The sequence below is a fragment of the Dama dama genome, chromosome 9 (genome assembly GCF_033118175.1).
Source record: "Dama dama isolate Ldn47 chromosome 9, ASM3311817v1, whole genome shotgun sequence".
NCBI lineage: Eukaryota > Metazoa > Chordata > Mammalia > Artiodactyla > Cervidae > Dama > Dama dama.
The window spans coordinates 23,742,255-23,762,435 of NC_083689.1; the positions used below are offsets into that span (position 1 = coordinate 23,742,255).

The following is a 20,181-nucleotide window of genomic DNA, read 5'->3' on the forward strand; positions in this document are numbered from 1 at the left end:
AGTTCACCGATGGGAGGTACTGGATTTACTCTCCCCGGCATCGCCGACTGCGGGCCGTGACGCTGAGCTCCTCAGGGACTGTAAGTGACCACGGCAGGCCTCCAGGGAGCCAGGCCCCACCCCGCGCCCTGGGCAGCAGGGAGCCACAAGTCCTGGTCCCTCTTCCTCCAAGAAGGGACGTGGGGAAAACATCACTGCGGCTGAGGTCGGCCACGCTGGCCCGCATGGGGCGCTGGGCTGTGGGCGTCCTGTGGGGACGTTTACTGCCCGCTGAATTGGGCGTCATGGCACCTGCGGGCACACCACTGTGGCTCCCAGGGACAGCCTGGCCATGGCAGGGTCGGCATCTGACCCCCAGCCCCCAGCCACCCCTGCCCCTCGTCCCAGCACTCCTGGGTCAGGGGCGTGTCACGTGGACAGCTCCCACTTGTTCAGATCTTGCTGCTGACAGCACTCCTGGAGCGTCTGTCCCCTGAAGGGGGTGACCTCCTCCCAGGTCAGCGGAAGGACCACAAAGCCAAGCTCTTAATTACAGGAGAGAGGAGTTGGTGTCTCTGTACCCATTTCACAGATGGAGAAACAGACCCTGGCTCCCCAGGTAGCCCACGAGCATGTAGTGTAGACAAAATCTAGGTCCCAAACTTCAGGCGTATGTCTAATAAACACTTGTCCACCCGGCGTATCTGGGATGCTGTGGGGATGTTGTGTGGCAGTGGCATTGTTAGTGCTCGTTATTGTCATCGTGAGCAGTAAACAGGGGGCCCAGAGAGGCCAGCTGACCTCCCAGAGGCACACAGCACTCAGTGGGCAGAACAGGGCAAAGATCTAACGCGAGCCTTTGTGTTCTCAAGCAGAGGCTCCTCAGAGGCCACGCTCCAGCCCCATCAGTCATTTCTCTGAGTGTTGCTAGGTGTCATGTGCTGCTGAGCAAGCCTGAAAAGGGGAGATCCCCTCCACGCTTGGTCCAGCCGGGGACACTGCACCCCAGAGATGGTCCCAGAGCTGGGGACACCTGGTGCCCAAGGGCCATGGGGAGGGGAGCCAGTGGCAAAGGCCATCTGGAAGGGGTCAGGCGGGCTCTGAGATGCACCTGGGGTGTGGGGAGGTGGAAGAGGAAGGGCTATCTTCACTGGGGCACCACAGAATCAGATACTGGGGGCTGATGGGTGGAGAGGGAGGCAAGGGAGTGGCAGGAGGAAGGCTGGACCCCAAGGCCTGCTGTGCGGGGCAGGCATGTCCTGGACTCAACTTGTGTGGGTCACCCAGGGCCAGCTCATCACAGGGTTCCTGGGGACCCCTGTGTCACCCACATTCTGAGCCCAGCAGGGCCACTACCCCAGCGTCAGCATCTGCTGTGGCCACAGACAGGCCTGTACCTGCGCCTTGGGCTCCCACGTGGCCAGACATGGGTTCTGTGGCTCTGCAACCCCCTGAAGGCACGAGCAGGGCCTGCACTGAGTCTCACCCTGCTGCCCTACCTCTGGGTGCCTTTGTGGGAACCCGCCCACGTGGGGACACAGCCTTCTTGGGCCTTCTGGGTCCACGTGGGTACCATCGTGGCCTGTGAGCTGTGGGGAAAGTCGGGTGGAGCAGGTGTAGAGGCAGGGGCTGTGTAGGTACCTGGAACAGGTAGACCCCAAGGGGCAGGAGGGCAGAGTCTGGTTGCTGATGATCCTCCCAGCCGGGCCAAGGACGGTTGGGTCTGGGGGGCCGTGGTGGGTTTAGGGGCCATAAGACAGCCAGGGGGGTGTGGTTAGGACAGGTGTGTGCTCTGGCTGGGGTGGAAGTAACAGGCTGTGGGGTGTTGAAGGCCGGCGTGCAGTGGGGGGAAAGAGGAAAGACAAGAAGGTGGCTGGGGAACCCCAAGGGAGCTGCCAGGCCCAAGAGGCCTCTGGTGGTGAGGGCAGACCTAGGAAGGGCAAGGGGGGCTGGGGAAGTATACATTCTCCCCCTAGTTGAGCCCAGCCTGGGACCCGTGCCCAGACACGGCTGGAGAAAGATCAGCCTGCCCCTGCCAGACCCAGGGGCCCCTTGGTGGCCAATCCCCACTCTGCCTGTGCCCCTCCCCAGGAAGGCGTCCCTGTGCCCCAGGCATGGGGCAGAGAGGCCTCTGCTGCTTGCTCTCTGGGGGGCACCTGCCTCGGTCCCGGAGCAGGTCTGTGTGTTCCGGGGCAGGAAGTGGGCTCCACCCTGTGCCCTTACCACCCAGGACCCCCCCTGCAGTGGGTCCCCAGGGTGCTGCTCCAGCTGGCAGTCCCCAGTGGTAGGCAGGCCTGAAGCTGGGGTGCTGCCAGGCTAGGGCAGAGGTTAGGGGGCCAGGGGTGGGTGGACAGCAGAGCAAACTGAGCCCCGCCCGCCTCCCCCTCCTGCTGTGCCGGCTCTGCCTTGACCCACGCGCCGCTTCCCGCTGCCAACCCCGCCCCCTGCCACGCTCTGGCCACTCAGCCCCGGAGGCCCGGCCCCCGCCCCACCAGGCCCAAGGGCCATCCAGGTTGGGGCAGGTCCTGTCAGGGAGAGGGCACAGGGGCTGAGCCGCCCACTCGTCCCACGTTGGGGGTCCCTCTCTTTTATTTCTGTTTCTTCCTTCCTTCCTCCCTGTCGCCTCTCGCGCCTCCTCGCACCCTGCTCTTCTGCGCCCCTCCTGCACGTGCCGCCCGCCCGCCCGCCCACCCGCCCTGCAGCCCACCGATGAGAGGAGCTGGGTGTACTCCCCGCTTCACTATAGCACTCAGGCCCAGCCTGCCTCCGACGGCGAGAGCGACACAGTAAGTGAGCCCATGGCTGGCCAGCCGGGCCCACTCGGGGCTCAGACCACGGCCTTGGCCCTGGAGGGCCTGAGGGCCTGACCCCCAGACACCTCTGGGACCGATGGGGAAACTGAGGTCTCCAGCGGGAGGGGCAGCCGGGCTCTGCCGCACCATGGCCTGTGTCCAGCCCTCACGGCTCCTGGGGTCCCTGGCTTGTGACATTAGCCACGGGAGGCCGGGCGGGTGGGGATTGGCCCCAGCCCACCACGAGCTCACCCACCCCCTTGCCTCTGCAGTAATTCCTATGCAGACACTGACCCGGAGCCGAGTGCCCGCTGCTGCCCCGGCCGCTTCCTGGAGGCACTGCCCGCCTCGCTCAGCCCAGAGCTCGGGAGATGCCCGCCTGGCAGCCAGCCCTCACCCTCGTCCTCCCCTGACGACACCGACACTCCTGGCTGCTGAGTGACCCCCATCCAGACGGCCTGCCCTGCCCTGGCTCCCCGACAACTACCTACGCCTGATACTGTGAACCCTCCTGCATTTCCGATCATGTATTTATTTTGGGTCCTTATTCTTTGCACAGACATGGTAGCACACACGTGTGTGTTTTTTAAGAAAAAGGAAAAGGCAAAAAAAAAAACCCACAATGGAAAAGAAGAAACTCTATTTCACTGCACTTTTGGTTCATTGCTGTGCTTGCATGTTTTGCTGAGGGAACTGCACCCCAGCAGAATCCACTGTAGGTCTGGACCAGGATGGACAGGCCCCTAGGACAGAAGGACCACCGTGTTCCCCAGGGTGCCTCTGGAGGCTGCACACTGCGACTGCCAAGCACTGTTGGCTCAGGTTTTTGGGCCGAGAGAGCTGGACACCATCCTTGAGGGCAGCACAGTGGTGGCTGGGGATGGCTTTCACCAGTGGCCCTGCCATCTCTCAGCATCTGTCTCCCACCACCTGCTTCCCCTGTGACCGTGAGCAGGAATCCCCAGGCGTGATGAGAACCTCCATGTGGACACCTAGCTGCCCTGACTCAGTGGAGCTCAGGGCTGTGGGCTTCACTCTCCTCTGGAAGACGGGCTGAGCCAGGAAAAGGCAGCCAGGCACTGAGGCCCTGGGACTTCCCAAGGTCTGTGTCCTGAAGGGGAGCCCCCCGAGGCAGGCTGCCAGGGCTAGAAGACCAGACCCCCTCCTGTAAAAGGACTGAGGTGGGTATCCTCTCTCAAATGATGGAGACATCTGTACCGAGTGAAGGATAGGACAAGAAATTCTTGGTAAAAAAACAATGTTTTTTTTATATGGTCCCACTTCTGGGCCCAGAGCCCCACAGGGCGACTGCCAGGGGCCCCGCTGCGTCCATAGGCGACTGCTGGAGCTGACAGCTTTGCAGGGTCTCTCCTGCCTGCCTCCGGAGAGGGACGCATCAGGGATTGTTCACCTGACCCACCTGGCCCTGCGTGGGAGGAGCTGGGAGCCAGAGTGGAGTAGAAGTTGCACTTTGCAGAAGAACTCCCACCTTTGCCTCCCTGGTGGAGCCTGAGATGTCTGGAGAACCCGCCAAGCCAGGATCTAATTTTCAAGTTCATTGCAAGCTATGTACACTGCTGTCCTTTCCTACGAGGGCCCCTCGTCGCCTCCCCTGGCACAGTCTGCTTTGTGCACCTGGATGGAGCCTGTTGGCTGGCTGCACCCCTGCTTGGGCTGTGCCCCGGGGGCTCTCTCCTCACAGGGCCACCAAGGATGCCACAGCACGAGGCTTAGGGAAGAGGACCCATCAGAAAAATCCTGCAGGTGTTCTGCTCCCCTCCTACCCACGAGGGTGTGTCCAGACCCTGGGGCATCCTCACCTGGACTTCCACCAAGGCACCATCCACAGTGCCCCATGCGCACAAGTCCCCAGTCGGTGCCCTGTCCCACCCGGAGGAGGTGGGCTGAATGGGCAGAGGTCTGAAGATGACTTAATAGCCACTGTTATGTCACCCCAATGCCGACATCAGAGCCCCTGCCCAGGCCCCCAAGGCCGGCTGCAGAGATGCGGTGCATCCCGTGGGAACGACCAGAGCCGTAGGCCCCATGTCCAGGGCGCCCTCGGCCACCTGGAGCCGGTGAGCAGGGCCCCGGGGCTTTCCTGAGTGAATCACAGACAGATGCTCACTTGGAGAAATTTGCAAACCTCCTGGACATCATGATGTTTTCATTCCCGTGCTAAGTCATGAATACCCCTTCAGAGTCCTCTTTGTGTTGGTTGTATTTTTTTGTCCCTTTTTCAGAGACCTGTCACATGGATGCAAGGTGGTCCTCGGACTAGGCTGCCAGAAAGCATATGCTTATGGTCAGGGTGAGAGGGTGGGAAGGCAAGACCTTATTTATAACATGCAGCGAACTCACGGCCTTCCCCAGACCCCCAACAGTAAGGGCCCTGGACCCACCCAGCTGTCATCCCACCCCCAGGATAGAAATCTGCCAACTCCTGGGTGGTGATGCCCCAGCTCATCCATCCCAGCTCGTCCTTGACAGCTGCTGTCACTGAGAATGTGGGCACTGTCCGCCGTGCCGTACTGTACACGGGAAAGGTGTGTCCTGAGACTGACAAGGTGGGACCTCCCGCGTGTCCCCTCCCAGCCGCCATCCTCAGCCTCCTCTCGCCCCCTTCCTCCACCACCTGGCTCAGTGCAATACTCCCATCCCCATGGGGTCCCCTGCCATGGTACTGTCGCCGCAGCCCCTCGGTCCCCACCCCAGAACAGGCACCCTCAGTCACCTCTGGTGATTTGGTTGCATCGCCCGTCCCCACCCCAACCCCATTTTTAATGGCCCAACTGATTTCCAAACACAACAAAACTGCAAACCTTGTGTGTCTTAATCTCACTGGGGGTCCCGTGTGCTCAGCCCCCGTGGTCTGGTGTGTGACAATCCGGGGCTCAGCCTCCTCGGGCGCAGGACGCCGGCCCGCTCAAACCCAGAGCCGTGGGCGCCTCTGTGACCGCAGCCACTGCTGGCCCCATAACACTCGTATGCAGCCCCAGATCCTCCCGCCCCCATCCCTGCCACCCCACCCCACCCCTTTTTACGTTGAAGAGATCTCTAATAAATCGGGTAATAAGCATCAGCCACCTCTCTCTGTCTCTTTGGTGGTCTGGGTGGGAGTTTAAAGACTGAGTTTGAAGGAGAACACAAAGAAACATTAGTAAGAATCACAATAAATAAGGTCAACAATGGACTCAAATGCTTTAGTAGCATTGGCTTCCACTTTGGCTTGGAAAAAAATTTTTTAAAACTGACTGCAGGGGACTCCCCTGACAAGCCAGTGGTTAAGACTGCACTTCACTTCAGGGGACGCAGATTTGATTCCTGGTCAGAAAACTAAGATCCCACATGCTGCCTGGCTGAAAAGATTTTTTTAAAGTAAATAAAAGCTGACCTCAGGAGCACACACTCCCCAGAGACTATTCTGCCAGTCCATCAAACTGAGTAATGCATGGACCCCTTTTAAGGGGAAAATATTTCTCCCTGACTCCCAGTTTGAGAAACACTGCATTGAAAACAAGATCCTGTCTGTAAACAAGCCCTTGGCAACACAGTTTTGATCCCAGACACAGATGGCACAGCTTGTTGGCTAGGCGATCACAACTATGTTCCCCTTATGGTCAGAGGAGATATGCTCAAGGATGCATCCGGGTGGGGAAAATCACGTTTTGGGCCAGCCTGTCATCAGGACAACCCACATCCCAAGACAGGCAGTTATCAAGGGTTGCCTCAATGCCATCAACCACCAACCCACGCTGCAGCACCAAGCAGAATATACAAGGCTAGCATCTAGGATGGTGTCTGGAAGTTGTGTTCTACACATTTAAAGAGTTGGCTTAAAGAATTAAGCACCATCCCCTGGGGTGGGGTTTGAGGAACTCAGAGCAGGACTTTGGCCTCCTCCAGCTCTTCGGGATGACACTCTCGCCCTTTTGTGGTCTTGCCCCTCTCTAATGGCCCTGCAGGGACTCCACCTAAAGACCCCTTACATCCCTCCCTGCTCAAAGCCCTCCCATGGTTCGCCAGCACCTACAGGACAAAGGCGGATGGGCCACCAAGTTCAAATCACAGCGCTACACTGGCTCATTGGGGGCGGGGTTTTGGAGTGACTTTCCCTCTCTTAGCCTCAATTTCCCCATCTATAAAATGAGTTAATGAGGAACTTAAGACGTTATGCAAATGATTTTTTAAAGCTTGATCCAGGAAACACAAGTATTGGCAGTGGTGTAGCATGATGAGGACTCTCAAAGAGGGTCAGCCCATCATCTAAGACTTTTCGGCTTCCATTCCAGCTCCCACCCCTCGTCTCCTGGAGCAGTCTGGATTTAAACCTACTGTCTGGAGGCTTCCCCGCCTCAAGACCAGCGAGAGTTCGCCCCCAAGACTCGCCTCCTAGGCCACGCCCCAGAGACCCCGCCTTCTTTGACCACGCCTCCTAGGCCCCTCCCATGCCGACTGCTCTTCCTCTCTGGGTCGGCTTCTTGGTCCCGCCCATGGCCCCGCCCCTTACAGGTCCTCGTTCGCATTTGCTCCGCCCACTGCTCCTATGACTCGCTAAAGCGCTAGGACCCGCCTGGGCCTGCCCCTAGTATTGCCTGAAGAACGAATCCCAAATTCTGGCGGCTACAGTCCGGCAGGAGTCCATCACTTAGGCCACACTGAGGACAGAGGAGAGGTTAAGGAGGATCGAAGTCCCCGCAGCATGGGGCGACAGGATGGGTTCCAATATCCCTGCTCAGGCGTGGGTGAGGCAACCAGGCACGCGCCACAAGCGAGGAAGGCCCCAGTCACAGGCCCCGGGTATTTGTGTCAGCGCCGTCGCCACCGTCCCAGCCGATGGGTAGGGATACACGCTCGCGCTCGCGGTCCGCTGGTCGCAGGGGTCGAAGGCAACGGAGCCGGAGCGGGAGTCGGAGCCGAAGTCGGAGTGGAAGCCATGGGCGGCGAAACCGGCGTCGCCGAGACGACGAGAGGCGACGCAGACGGAGGCGGAGGAGTCGGGAGCGCAGGTAGGGTCGCTGTTTGAGCCGCGCTAGAGGTCCAGCTCCAGCCTTTGGGGAGCTGAGAGCCCCTCGAGTTAGTCAGGGAGGGCTTCCCGAAAAGGGGGACGTCTGAGCACGTCGGAACTAACCAGGCAGCGATAGGAAAGCGAGAGGCTCCAGGAGCGAGGCTTTGGGGAATCGATGAGGTCGGAGAGGAAGCGGGAGACCAGATCGTGCAGGCTTGTGTACCGTCATGAAGCATTTGAGGTTTGTTTAGAGGGGAGTGGGGAGCTGTGGAGGATTTCGAACCAATAAGTGATGTCTGGATTACCTTGCGCAATTCCCACTGGTTTTAGCGTGGAGAAGGGACTCAGCGGGACTGCAGGAGTGACAACAAGGAGCAGGAACGTATTAACAGTTGTTCAGGCTGGCTTTCTCGAGGGGAGGCCAAGTGGGTAAATTGGAGAGGGATTTCTGAAGTAGAAGTGACAACACTTGTTCATGGGGTGTGAGAGAAGAACCGTTGATGACAGTGGCAGGACTCGGACTTGTTGCTCAGCTTCCCATCTGCCCACAGCCCTTTTCTTCTGGAGATGGGGCACCTGACCAGACTTGGCTTGAATCTGCTTGAGTCTGCTCCAGCACAAGGGAATCAGCATGGAAATAGGGACTGACTCTCAGAGCTGGGTTCTACTGCTGGCTCAGCCTATAACTGGCAGTCCCTGCCCCACTTTCATCCAAGTTATGTCATCTGTGTCCTCAGGATCTCCACAGGGGCTCTGGAAGCATGCACTGTCTCCCATCCCTCCAGCCTGTTCACCACACCATAGCCAGGGTGGCTGTCATCCACTGATCACCCTCTAGGTTTGGAAAGGTGGCTTTTACTTTTGAATCTCATAAGATCACTGCCACCCAGGAATTCCAGGAAGATAAAAGCAGTGAAATTAGTAAAGAGATGGTTTAAACCAGGATTTGGTAAACTACAGCCTGTGGACCAAGAATAGCTTTTACATGTTTAAATGTTGAGGGGAGGGGGTGGAATGGGAAAGACAAAAGAGTAGTACTTCATGACACATTAAAATTACATGAAATTCAAGTTTTGGTGTCTAGAAATAAAATTTTATTGAACAAACTTATGCCCGTTTGTTCATGTGCTGTTCGTGGGCCACTTTTGCCCTGTGATAGCAGAGTTGAGTTGCTGTGCCATAGACCATCTGGCTCGTCACAGAAAAAGTTTGCTGACTCTGGTTTAACATTTAATGTTGATGTTTTAGCAGTGGTTTGTGGGTAGCAATAAATTGTTATTGTCACCTGTTGGTTTCTAAGATTTTAGTTATTCACAAGAATTAGCCGCTCTAGATAGGTCATGAAAATCAATCTCATTTATGAAGATTTGACCAAATTTGTAGTTTTTGTTTAATGCCAAATAATTGGTTTTCAAGGTGTAAATTTTTTGTCATGAGCTTAATAGGTGGAGCATTGGACAAAATAAAGACAGATTTAGTTGCTCAAAGGCCCCCAACATTAAAGAATCTATCCCCAGAGTGCGTACTTTGCCTGCCCTCCTCACCTGCCCCGTCAAGGCTCTGTATTCCCGCCAGTCTTACTCCTACCTGTCCTACAGAGCCAGGTAAACACCACCTTCTTTCTGTAAGCCCTCCCTGGACACCTTGTTATTGTTGTTTAGTCGCTAATTTGCGTCTGACTCTTTGCAGTCCCATGAACTAACCAGGCTCCTCTGTCCATTGAATTCTCTAGCAAGAATACTGGAGTAGGTTGCCATTTCCTTCTCCAGGGGATCTTCCCAACCCAGGGATCAAACCCATGTCTCCTGCATTGCAGGCAAATTCTTTATGACTGAGCTACCAGGGAAGCCCCCCTGGACGCCTTGGACAGGGCTTATAGTTCCCTCACCATCTGGCCCAGGCCACTGGCCCTCCTGCCCTCCCTCCCTTGCTTCCCCTCACTCACTCTGCTCCAGTCACACAGGCCTGCCCGCTGCTGATTAAATATGCCAAATGAATTCCTGCCCAAGGGCCTTTGCTCTTGCTGTGCCCTTTGCCCCATCACTCTCTCCAGATCTCTCCGTAGCTCCCCAACACTTCCTCCAGTGTCACCTTCTTAGTGAGCTCCTCTCTGACCTCTGCATGCCCTAATGCACTGTCACTATCCTAGTGGCTCATGGTCCCATCTAGTGTTACACTTGTTGATGTGAGCCCCACAAAAGCAGGGACCATCAGTGTTTGGCTCACTGCCATGTTCCAGAACCTAGACCAGCTCCTGGCCCCCAGCAGGTGCCTGCCCAGTCAATGGCAGTGGGACAGGTGACTGGCCAGCAGGCAGCAAGCAGAGCTTTTCGGGTTCCCTCCACAGGTCGGATTCAGAAGAGGAGCGGCCACGGCGAGGCAGGCAGAGCCGGAGCCCCCCTCCTGCCCACCGGCGCTCCCAGGACCACTCCTCTCAGTCTGACTCACATGATGAGCAGCAGCAGCGGGGCCAATGGGCTCGCCGGCAGCGGCGGCAGCGGACACGTTCCTGGTCCCCAGGCTCCTCGGCGTCCAGCTCCGCATCCAGGGACCACTCACAGAGCCCCCGGGAGGCAGCGGCGGCGGCCCTGAGTCAGCGACAGAGCCTGCAGGAACGCCTGCGACTGCGCGAAGAACGAAAGCAGCAGGAGGAGCTGATGAAGGCCTTTGAGACTCCTGAGGAGAAGCGGGCACGCCGGCTGGCCAAGAAGGAAGCCAAGGAGCGGAAGAAACGGGAGAAGATGGGCTGGGGCGAGGAGTACATGGGTTATACCAACACCGACAACCCCTTTGGTGATAACAACCTGCTGGGCACCTTCATCTGGAACAAGGTGAGCCTTGGGCAGCCAGACTGGCTGCTTGCCAGTCCTTTCTGTCTTTTTGCTTCATGCGCTGTTTACAGCTTATTTCCAAAGACGTTATTTAGCATTCCCAGTGCACATGCTCAGGTTGTACCTGCCACTGACATTGTGTGCCCACAAGAGCACACGCACCAGCTTCCAGCAGCTTCTCCTCTGATGACACTCTCCTGTAGTGTAAAATTTCAGGCCCTCCACCCACAGAACCAGCCTAACCTCAGGCAGGATGGGAGAACAGGGTCTCAGCATCATATGCAGGGTGGGATTCCATGGTCAGGACAGAGCTCCACGATGCTGGAGTGGACTGAGCTGATTCTGCAGGCAGCCGATTCCCTCAGCCTCACACCCCTTATCAGCAGAGGAGGTGCTTCGGCCTAGAGGGTCCCCAGCTGGTAGAGCAGTTATGAAGTGTGGGAGGCTGTGCTGGGTGTTCCCAGGGAGGGTGGTGGGAGGAGGCATCTGTCTCAGCGGGCTTTGTGGTTGGCCCTTCCAGGCCCTGGAAAAGAAGGGGATCAGCCACCTGGAGGAGAAGGAGCTGAAGGAGCGGAACAAGAGGATCCAGGAAGACAATCGTCTGGAGCTGCAAAAGGTGGGGGTGCCCCGGGGTTCCCTGCTTCCCTCTTGAGGGATCCAAGGGAAGCAGACAGAAAGTGAGTCTGGCTCACCCTGGCTTAAGTCCATGGGGACATTTTTGGCTTTCAAGGAAAGTTCAGGGGAGATTGGCCTCAGGCATGGCTGGATCCAGAGGCTCAGGCAGTGACTCTACCTCAGCTTTGCTGGCCTCCAGGATTTATTCTAAGGCGCTCCCTGCTGGGTGGCCAGAGCAGCCCTGGCCACTAAAGCTACTGTGTCTCTAGCAGAAGGAGGGTTCCCTTCTGCCCCAGTGTCTGTCCAGAGCTTCAAGCATCCCTGGACCGATCCTGTGTCCAGCGCCAGCCCACGGGGGCCAGGTGCCAGGAATAGTACCCCTCCCCCAACCCTGGGGAACCCCACAGTCTGAGAGGATAAGGGCAGACCCCATGAGACCCCATTGTCTGCTGTCCCCCCTCACTCTCTGCACGCGCCCTCAGGTGAAGCAGCTGCGGCTGGAGCGGGAGCGCGAGAAGGCCATGCGAGAGCAGGAGCTGGAGATGCTACAGCGGGAGAAGGAGGCGGAGCACTTCAAGACCTGGGAGGAGCAGGAAGACAACTTTCACCTCCAGCAGGCCAAGCTTCGGTGCTGGGCTCCCCACCCGCTCCTCCTCCTGGGCCTGCCCCTCCTCCTACTAGGACCGCCCTGCCCTACCTCCTCGTCCTCCTAGACCCACCCCTCCTCCTGCTCCTGGACGTGCCCCTCCTCCTAGGCGCCCCCTCCTCCTGGACCTGAGCAGGTGGAACCCACCCTTGCTCCCCCCCCTGCCCCCTTGGCCCTCGGGCTTGCACCCTGCACCTCCTCAGGGTCCCTCCTGACTCACTTTCTGTATGCTTCCCTCATCACTGCACTCTCACCCCTGAGGCCAGGTGCTGCGGGTGGTACAACCATGTGGCTGAGTAGAGGGTGCCAGCCAGCCCTGACTGGCTAGGCCCTGGCTATCCCCAGCCTTTGAGGCGTCTTGCTCATCAGCTTCATCTATAAACATGGAAAGCGAGGCTCCTGAGATGTCAAGAGTTGTCCGAGGTCATGTGGGCTGTGTGAGCCTCAGGTCTGGCCCCTACTCACTTGGCTACCCACAGTCCCCAGGGGCTCAGACCCGCCTGGTTACAGAACTCTCTGGGGTTGGAACAGGGTTAGCCTCTGATGCCCGTCCCCATGTACAGCACTGAGGCTTTAGATCTTTCACCCGGGCTGTCCTCTCTGCTCCTCTGTCGTGGCCCACCCACTTTTTTCAGACCCCACCTTGCTCCTGTCTCTGCCTCTTTTAGGACCTGTGCCTTCCAACTTTTCTTGCTTCTCGGCCTGATACCTCCTCTTCCAGAAAGCCTTCCCTGACCACCACCCACAGCGGGCTGGGCTCCTCTTCTGGCTCCCAGTCCAGGAGGGAGGACGCACCCCTGGCTCTGACACTGCCCTCTGCTCCCTGGCAGGTCCAAGATCCGCATCCGGGACGGACGGGCCAAGCCCATCGACCTGCTGGCCAAGTACATCAGCGCTGAGGACGACGACCTGGCCGTGGAGATGCACGAGCCCTATACCTTCCTCAACGGTCTCACGGTGGCTGACATGGAGGACTTGCTAGAGGACATCCAGGTACGCCCTGCAGTGTGCACCCGCCACCCCCACCATCTCCAGGCCCCAGCCGTGCCTTCACACCATCTGTGCCCCCTCCAGGTCTACATGGAGCTGGAGCAGGGCAAGAATGCAGACTTCTGGAGGGACATGACGATCATTACAGAGGACGAGATCTCCAAGCTCCGAAAGCTAGAGGCCTCGGGCAAGGGGCCAGGTAATGTGGGCCAGGCCAGCAGTGTCACACCTCTGGGTCTGGTAGGAGTGGGTCAGGTGGCTCCACAGACGACCCCGATTCTCTGCAAGTCTCTGCCTCCCCCCTGGGGTAGCCACAGCCTCACCAGGCCTCTCTGCAAGCCATCAGGAGCGGCTGGTGCTAAGCGAAGGGCTCTTCTGCTGGTGGGGGAGTCTCACCCAGTAGTGCCAAGGGTTTCCTTTAAACAATCACCTAGCGCTTGGTTTCTGTGGTATCAGCACCAGTGGGACTCTTCTGTTTGGGTGTCAAGTTTTCACTGGAGGCTCAATCTGTTTGAGTGAGAGCAGGACCCAACTCTACTTGGTAGGAACCTGTGCTGTGTGGAGGGCTTTTTTTTTGTTTTGGGGGTTTTTCTGGCCACGCCATGTGGTTTGTGGGGTCTTAGTTCTCTGACCAGGGATCAAACTCATGCCCCCTGCAGTGGAAGCTCCCAAGTCTTCAACACTAAGGAAATCTGTGTTCCTTTTTAATCGCTTTTCTTTTCTTCAAAATGATTGCATGCATATAATTGCAAAGAGGACAAGCTCTAAAGCAGTGTCTCACCCCACAGCACTGCTGACATCTGGGCCCAGACCATTTGATGTGGGCCTGTCCTGGGCCCTGTGGGGTGTGGACAGCCTCCCTCCCCCTACCCACGCAGTGCCAAGAGCCCCTAGTTGTGACAATCACAGATGTTCCCTGTATGGCCCAGTGTCCCCTGAGAGGAGGCAGGTTCAACTCTGGTTGAGAGCCACTGGCATAAAAGCTTGTCAGCAACCACAGGAGCCCCACCGTTCCTGCCCCTTGAAGCCACTGGCTTTAACGGCATCCAGCTCCTGGGGGCCTTGAGCCTGTGTTGCTAAGCTCTCAGCTTCATATCTCGCTACCACGGCGGCTGAGGGACAGGCGTCCTTTGTCCCCTGAGCGTGTGTAGATGCTGCTCAGACGGGGTGGTCGGGGCCATTTCCTTCCTTTTAGGAAGAGGAGGAGCATCCTTTATCTTCAAAAGTGGATTCGTGTTTCTCTCAGCCCTCCTCTCAGGGCACATCCTGTAGTAAGTCCCAGAGAAAGGAAGGGACTCTGCCATCAGTGTGTGTCCAGAGGACTTCCATGGCTGCAGAGCAGTTAGGACCAGTTAGAACCTGCTGCAGGCCCCGGTTTCTGTCCCTGGTCCGGAAACTAAGCTCACAGTACAACCAAAAAAACCCCCAGAAACAACAAAGAAATGTCCAGAAACGCCTGCTTGGTTGGCAGAGGTGCTGGTTGAGAGGTGCTGCAAGGCCCTTGGACTGGATGACAGCCTGGGGCGTGGCTCTGGGGGCACACCCAGGCCAGCGAGCGAGTAGCTCGGCCACCAGGGGTGGTCAGCAGCCTCCCTAGAGCCTGGGTGTCCTTCTCGTGTGCAGAGAAAAACCTCCCGGAGGGTTGCAAGAAGAGAAGCAAGCACACGGTCGTCAAATATTCAAAACAGCATCCACCTTTATGGAGTTGATGCCTCAGCTCAGGACCATGGAAGGCATGGGAGATTTTTCACCCATTACCCCACCTTCCGCTTCACTCCCCAGGGGGCGCCAGACACCTGGGAGGCTCCCATCCAGCCCCTGCCCCCCTCCCTGGGCCCTTCCTCCCTGTTCCCCTGAGGGTGGGGTTGTCCGCCACCACCCTTCTGGGGCTTCCTGTCTTCGAGCCAGCAGTGGAACCTTGCTTTCTGCGACCCCACGTCTCTCTTTTCTGTGGCTTGGCCCCGCACCCTCCAGTAACTTCTGGAGCGAGGCGGGAAATTGTTGGTGTCCTACATGTCAGGAAGCATTTCCTGTTTCCTCACTGGTGTTTGCTGGGCTGGGGCTGGAGCTGGGCTCTGGGTGTGTTCTTTCTGAAGCACAGCCCTGCTCCAACGCTGTGGGAAAGTGTGAAAGGACATTGTGCCAAGTGTCTGTCCCCAGTCTGTACCCCCACCCCGTTTCCAGAGCTCCCTGAGGGCCTGGCCCTGGCCTCTCCTGGCCCCTCCCCCCTCCCCCAACCACATCGGTTACCCCTCTGTCCCCTTTCCCCCTTGCGTGTTGTGGTTGGGGCCCCAGGTGGCTCCAGGTGTCCTCAAAGAGCAAGTGTGTTTGTTTTCTTTGGGCCTGATTTCTGAGAGAGGAGGGGAGCTGAGAGGTGTGACCCCACTGTTCCCAGAGCCCGGAGGATGGCAGCCTTCCCCCTTTCCAGTTAAACCAGCCTTTTCCTTTCCTTTCTCCTTTTACTTCTCTTTTTTTTTTCCTTTCCTGTTCCCCCACCCCCAGGTGCACTGCATGTGGAACTTTCCCACCTGGGGATTGAACTAGTACCCACTATAGTGGAAGCATAGTCTTAATCACTGGATCTTCAGGAAAGTCCTCCTTTTTTTTTTTTTCTTTCCCCCTCCTGTCACCTCCGCTTCTCTCCTTTGTAGCTAGGGAATCCTTACTATACAATAGGGTGTGCAGGAGAAAGTGGGTCCTTGGACACCCTTGTGGCCTCCCCAGTTCCCCACCCTGTTAAAGCCCCCAGAGGTCCTTTAGACAGTGGCTTAGTGCCTGTGGCTTCTGTGGATTGTTAAGTTTTCACTGGTGGCTCCATCTGTCTCAACAAGCAGAGGCCTGGCTTCTGTCTGAGTCAGTGCAGGACACGGCCCCGCCTGGCTGGGTGTGAAGGCTGCTGCCAGATTCGGTTTTGGTCCCGTGATGTGTGTGCACCTGCGACAGACCACAGCCAAGCTGCTGGTCCTACAGGTCCCACTGAGGCCAGTGCTGCTTGGGAGCCCAACTGCTCGTTGTAGCGTCCCACGTTGGTTGGCTGAAGGGACTCAGGTTCTTCTTGACCCTGTCTGATTAACTGTGACCCTCTGTCCACTGGCAAGGGTTAGAGAAGCCAGCTTTTGAGGAGGGAACATGAGCTGGTCGCCTGCCCTACATTCACCCGGCGGCTGTGCACCCAGCGTCCCACGTTGGTTGGCTGAAGGGACTCAGGTTCTTCTTGACCCTGTCTGATTAACTGTGACCCTCTGTCCACTGGCAAGGGTTAGAGAAGCCAGCTTTTGAGGAGGGAACATGAGCTGGTCGCCTGCCCTACATTCACCCGGCGGCTGTGTACAGCACAGTGCTAAGCAAACAGCAGCTGAGGTCCCTGCCCTTGGGAAACTGAGAGTTAGGCCCTTAGGCCAAGGGAGTAGGCTGGTGACTGTGGAAGGCCTCTCAGTGGATGGGACGTTGTCTCAGGACTGAGGATGGCTGGGATCTAGGAGGCCAGCTTCATGGGGAAGAACTTACTGCTGGTGGGAAGCTTGCATGGCATGTGCAGAGGCCCTGGGGCTTGGAGGGAGGGTACACAGCTTGCTCTCTGATGAGCCACAAATAAGGAAGCCAGCCAGTGTGAGGGACAGGGGGTCAGTCAGCCTTTGCCTCGCTATCTGGGGCCTCTCAAACTTGAGGGGTTAGGGCCTGGGCCCAGCCCTTATCCGAGCCACCCCCACCCCACTGTAGGTGAGCGGCGAGAGGGGGTCAATGCCTCAGTCAGTTCCGATGTGCAGTCAGTCTTCAAGGGGAAGACATACAGCCAGCTGCAGGTCATCTTCCAGGGCATCGAGGGCAAGATCCGGGCTGGGGGCCCCAACCTGGACATGGGCTACTGGGAGAGCCTGCTGCAGCAGCTGCGGGCCCACATGGCACGTGCCAGGTAAGCGGGCGGAGTCTCACTGGGAGTCCCCCCACCAGCTCCCAGCCGCCTTCCCGCCTTCCTTCCAGCCTCCACTGAGCACTTGGTCTTTGTTTTCCTGGGTCAATAGACATCACGGGAAGCCCCGGAGGCCACTGCCTCCCCCATCCACAGGCCCCACACTCCCAGTGTTTGAATTCTCTGCATGCTTGGGACCATTGTGTAAACACAGTTCCTGTCTGCCACGGAATGCAGTCACTTCTAAATTTATGCTCTTCCTCACCAGTCCGCGGTCCTTTTCCGGCCCAGGGACCTGCCCCCTCCCAGTGTCTGCCTGTGCTGCAGCCCCTTGCTGCCCTCAATCTGGTCCTTGCTGCAGATTGAGAGTCATGAGAAATCTTGGGTAGGGGCCTTCCCCATGGGGCTTCCGGATGACCGCCTGGCCTGCCCCGCAGGCTCCGCGAGCGGCACCAGGATGTGCTGCGGCAGAAGCTATACAAGCTGAAGCAGGAGCAGGGTGTGGAGAGCGAGCCGCTGTTCCCCATCCTCAAGCAGGAGCCGCCATCTCCTGGCCACGGGTAAGTCCTGGCCTGTCTGTCCCCACTCCCCAAGACCCTCTCCCACCGCTGGCCCTGCTCAGCCCAGCCCTCTCCGCAGCCTGGAGCCTGAGGACCCAGCCCCCACCCCACCTGGGCCCTCGGAGGGCGGCCCTGCGGAGCCGGAGGCCCAAGGGGCCACACCAGCGGAGGGTGAGGCAGACGGGGAGGCGGTGCTCATGGAAGAGGACCTGATCCAGCAGAGCCTGGACGACTACGACGCCGGCAAGTACAGCCCGCGGCTGCTCACAGCGCATGAGCTGCCGCTGGATGCCCACGTGCTGGAGCCCGACGAGGACCTGCAGCGCCTGCAGCTGTCGCGGCAGCAGCTTCAAGTCACAGGTGCGCGGTGGGGGCGGGGCAAGAGGTGGGGCTTCCCTGTTTATGGGGCGGGCAAGGGCGGGGCTGCCCAGCGTTGGCCTTGAACCCGCTTGGATCCTCCTCCACCAGCTCTCCTGAGTGTCCCTTTGTTCACTTGCTTGCTTGTTTGTCCCAAGGACATGGGGATGGTGGTATTTACTTCCAACACCCGGCTCTGCTCTGAGCTCCTTACATGGCCTGTGGGCCAGGGCCTGAGCCTCGCAGGCCGGCCATCATCCCTGGTACAGAGGAGAAACCGCCTTGGGAAGACTGGATCCAAGGTCCCCTTGTGGGCCTCTATCTACCAGGCCCTTTGGGCAACTTGGCAGGGGACACATGGTGTTTGGTACCCACCTGGGAGGACAGGGGGTGCAGGGCAGGCAGGCCGGGAGCGAGGAGTGACAGGCACAGGGCCTGAAGTGGGGCGTCCGGGGTTCCAGGTAACGCGCCCCCCAACTCACCCCCTGTAGGCGACGCCAGCGAGAGTGCAGAGGACATCTTCTTCCGGCGAGCCAAGGAGGGCATGGGCCAGGACGAGGCACAGTTCAGTGTGGAGATGCCGCTGACTGGCAAGGCCTACCTGTGGGCAGACAAGTACCGGCCGCGCAAACCACGCTTCTTCAACCGCGTGCACACGGGCTTTGAGTGGAACAAGTACAACCAGACGCACTACGACTTCGACAACCCACCACCTAAGATCGTGCAGGGCTACAAGTTTAACATCTTCTACCCTGACCTCATCGACAAGCGCTCCACGCCCGAGTACTTCCTGGAGGCCTGCGCGGACAACAAGGACTTCGCCACGCTCCGCTTCCATGCCGGGCCACCCTACGAGGACATCGCCTTCAAGATCGTCAACCGCGAGTGGGAGTATTCACACCGCCACGGCTTCCGCTGCCAGTTCGCCAATGGCATCTTCCAGCTCTGGTTCCACTTCAAACGCTACCGCTATCGGCGGTGATGGCCGGGCCCCCTCCTGGAGCCCCACGACCCAGAAAGGGCTTGTGCAGAGCCAGCAGCCTCCCCTGGCCGGGCCTGGCCCTCACAGGGCGCCCCCTTCCCTGCATGAACAGGTCCCACTTCCCTGCGGAGCCTACCTGGGAGAGCTGAGGGGACGCACACACTGGAGGGGCTGCTAGGGGGTTTTCAGAGCCCAGGGGACCTGGAAGGTGTCGCCAGACCTCGGTCCCTGGGCTGACGCTGAGCCCCAAGCGAGACAGGCCCCACACCGGCCATCTCAAGTCAGGGCCTCAGGGCTGGCAGGGCACTCACTGGCCCAGGACGCTGGCGGGTGGGTGTGGGACCAGCGCTACCCAGGCTCCAGGGCCTTGAGTGCATGTTCCCCAAGAGGCCATCCGAGGATATCTGAGCTCTCAGGTCCCCCAGCTCACCCCCTGTGCTCGCTGGGGGTCAGTCTCTTCCCCATGGGCACAGAGGTCCCATTACTGTCCACTGTCAAGTCTAGGAGCAATATCCTTCCATAGCTGCCGCTCCGGGGGCGCCATCTGGCCTGGGCATTCTCCTGTCCCTTAAGGCTGCCACCCAGAGCCACCTTCCTTGTCCCTGAGTCTTGGATGGGGACAGTGAGAGTCTTGACAGGTGCGATCCCTCACTGCCAGTGGGGCCCCAGGCTGGCCCCTGCCCTTGCCCCGCCCCAGAAACAGGCTGCTTTTTAACACTTTCTTATGGAGACATTTCCAGCCTCAAGTGGGAAGAAGCCTGAAGGGCCACCTCCACTCCTCAGACAGCCTGGTCCAGACACCTTATTTCATCTGGAAATATGTACATTTCAGGTTGTTTCTCTACAAAGATTTTTTTAGGTGGGAGGAGAAAAATCTTGTTTATTTTCATTTAATTGGTCTACTTGTGAGAGTGCATGTTTTTTTAATAAACATTTTATTTTAGAATAATTTTAGATTGTCAGAAATACTGCAGAGGTCTTCTCGCGTTTCCGCCCCTCACGCCCATATCCACACCCAGCTGTCCACATTGCTAACATCTTGTGTAACCACAGCACATCTGTCAGAACTAAGGCACCAAACAACTAAGACCTTTTGAAAACAAGTACAACCCCTAAAAATAGTCGATAACGGTTCCCGGGGAAGCTCCTCGTCATCTGAGGGTTTCCTCCATCTTTGCCCCCACCCTCACCCCCCAGAAGGAGGGTGCATTCCTAAACACTCCAGGGGGCGCTTAGTGCTCACCTAACCCAGGGGGCGATGCTCAGCGATGTCTAGGGACAACTGGTTGTCAGGACCTGGGGGACCCCTGGCGTCGGGGATGGGGGCTCCACACCCCACCGTGCCCAGGACGGCCACCCTCAGAGAGTGATCTGTCCCTAGGTCCCCAGCACTGAGACTGACACCCCTAGGTCCCCCAGTCGTCTCCCAACCCTGACTTAACTGTGTGTGCAGGAGCCTCTGGTTCAGCTCTGGCCTCCACTGATGTGGCCCGCCCCACATGTTCTCATAC

General features: G+C 58.3%; 2 protein-coding genes across 5 annotated transcripts in view; both read left to right on the forward strand.

Moving 5' to 3' along the window:
- The window catches only part of PIP5K1C (phosphatidylinositol-4-phosphate 5-kinase type 1 gamma), a 45,245-nt gene extending 42,060 nt beyond the window's left edge, over positions 1-3,185 (forward strand). For 2 of the 4 annotated variants that reach the window (XM_061150687.1, XM_061150692.1), the window contains 3 exons: positions 3-80; positions 2,682-2,765; positions 3,044-3,185. In XM_061150687.1, the coding sequence (XP_061006670.1) occupies positions 3-80; positions 2,682-2,765; positions 3,044-3,046 (165 nt within the window). In that variant the 3' untranslated portion in view covers positions 3,047-3,185. The remainder of the gene's footprint in view (positions 1-2; positions 81-2,681; positions 2,766-3,043) is intronic. The other 2 variants (XM_061150693.1, XM_061150694.1) reach the window with 2 other exon arrangements.
- Positions 3,186-7,527: 4,342 nt separating this feature from the next.
- Positions 7,528-19,619, forward strand: CACTIN (cactin, spliceosome C complex subunit). The gene is made up of 10 exons (XM_061150695.1): positions 7,528-7,780; positions 10,127-10,610; positions 11,131-11,226; positions 11,708-11,853; positions 12,702-12,864; positions 12,946-13,060; positions 16,582-16,774; positions 17,209-17,331; positions 17,411-17,691; positions 18,180-19,619. Exons 1-10 carry the CDS (start codon positions 7,608-7,610, stop codon positions 18,668-18,670), a joined length of 2,265 nt encoding a protein of 754 aa, XP_061006678.1. The 5' UTR covers positions 7,528-7,607; the 3' UTR covers positions 18,671-19,619.
- The last annotated feature ends 562 nt before the right edge of the window (positions 19,620-20,181 follow it).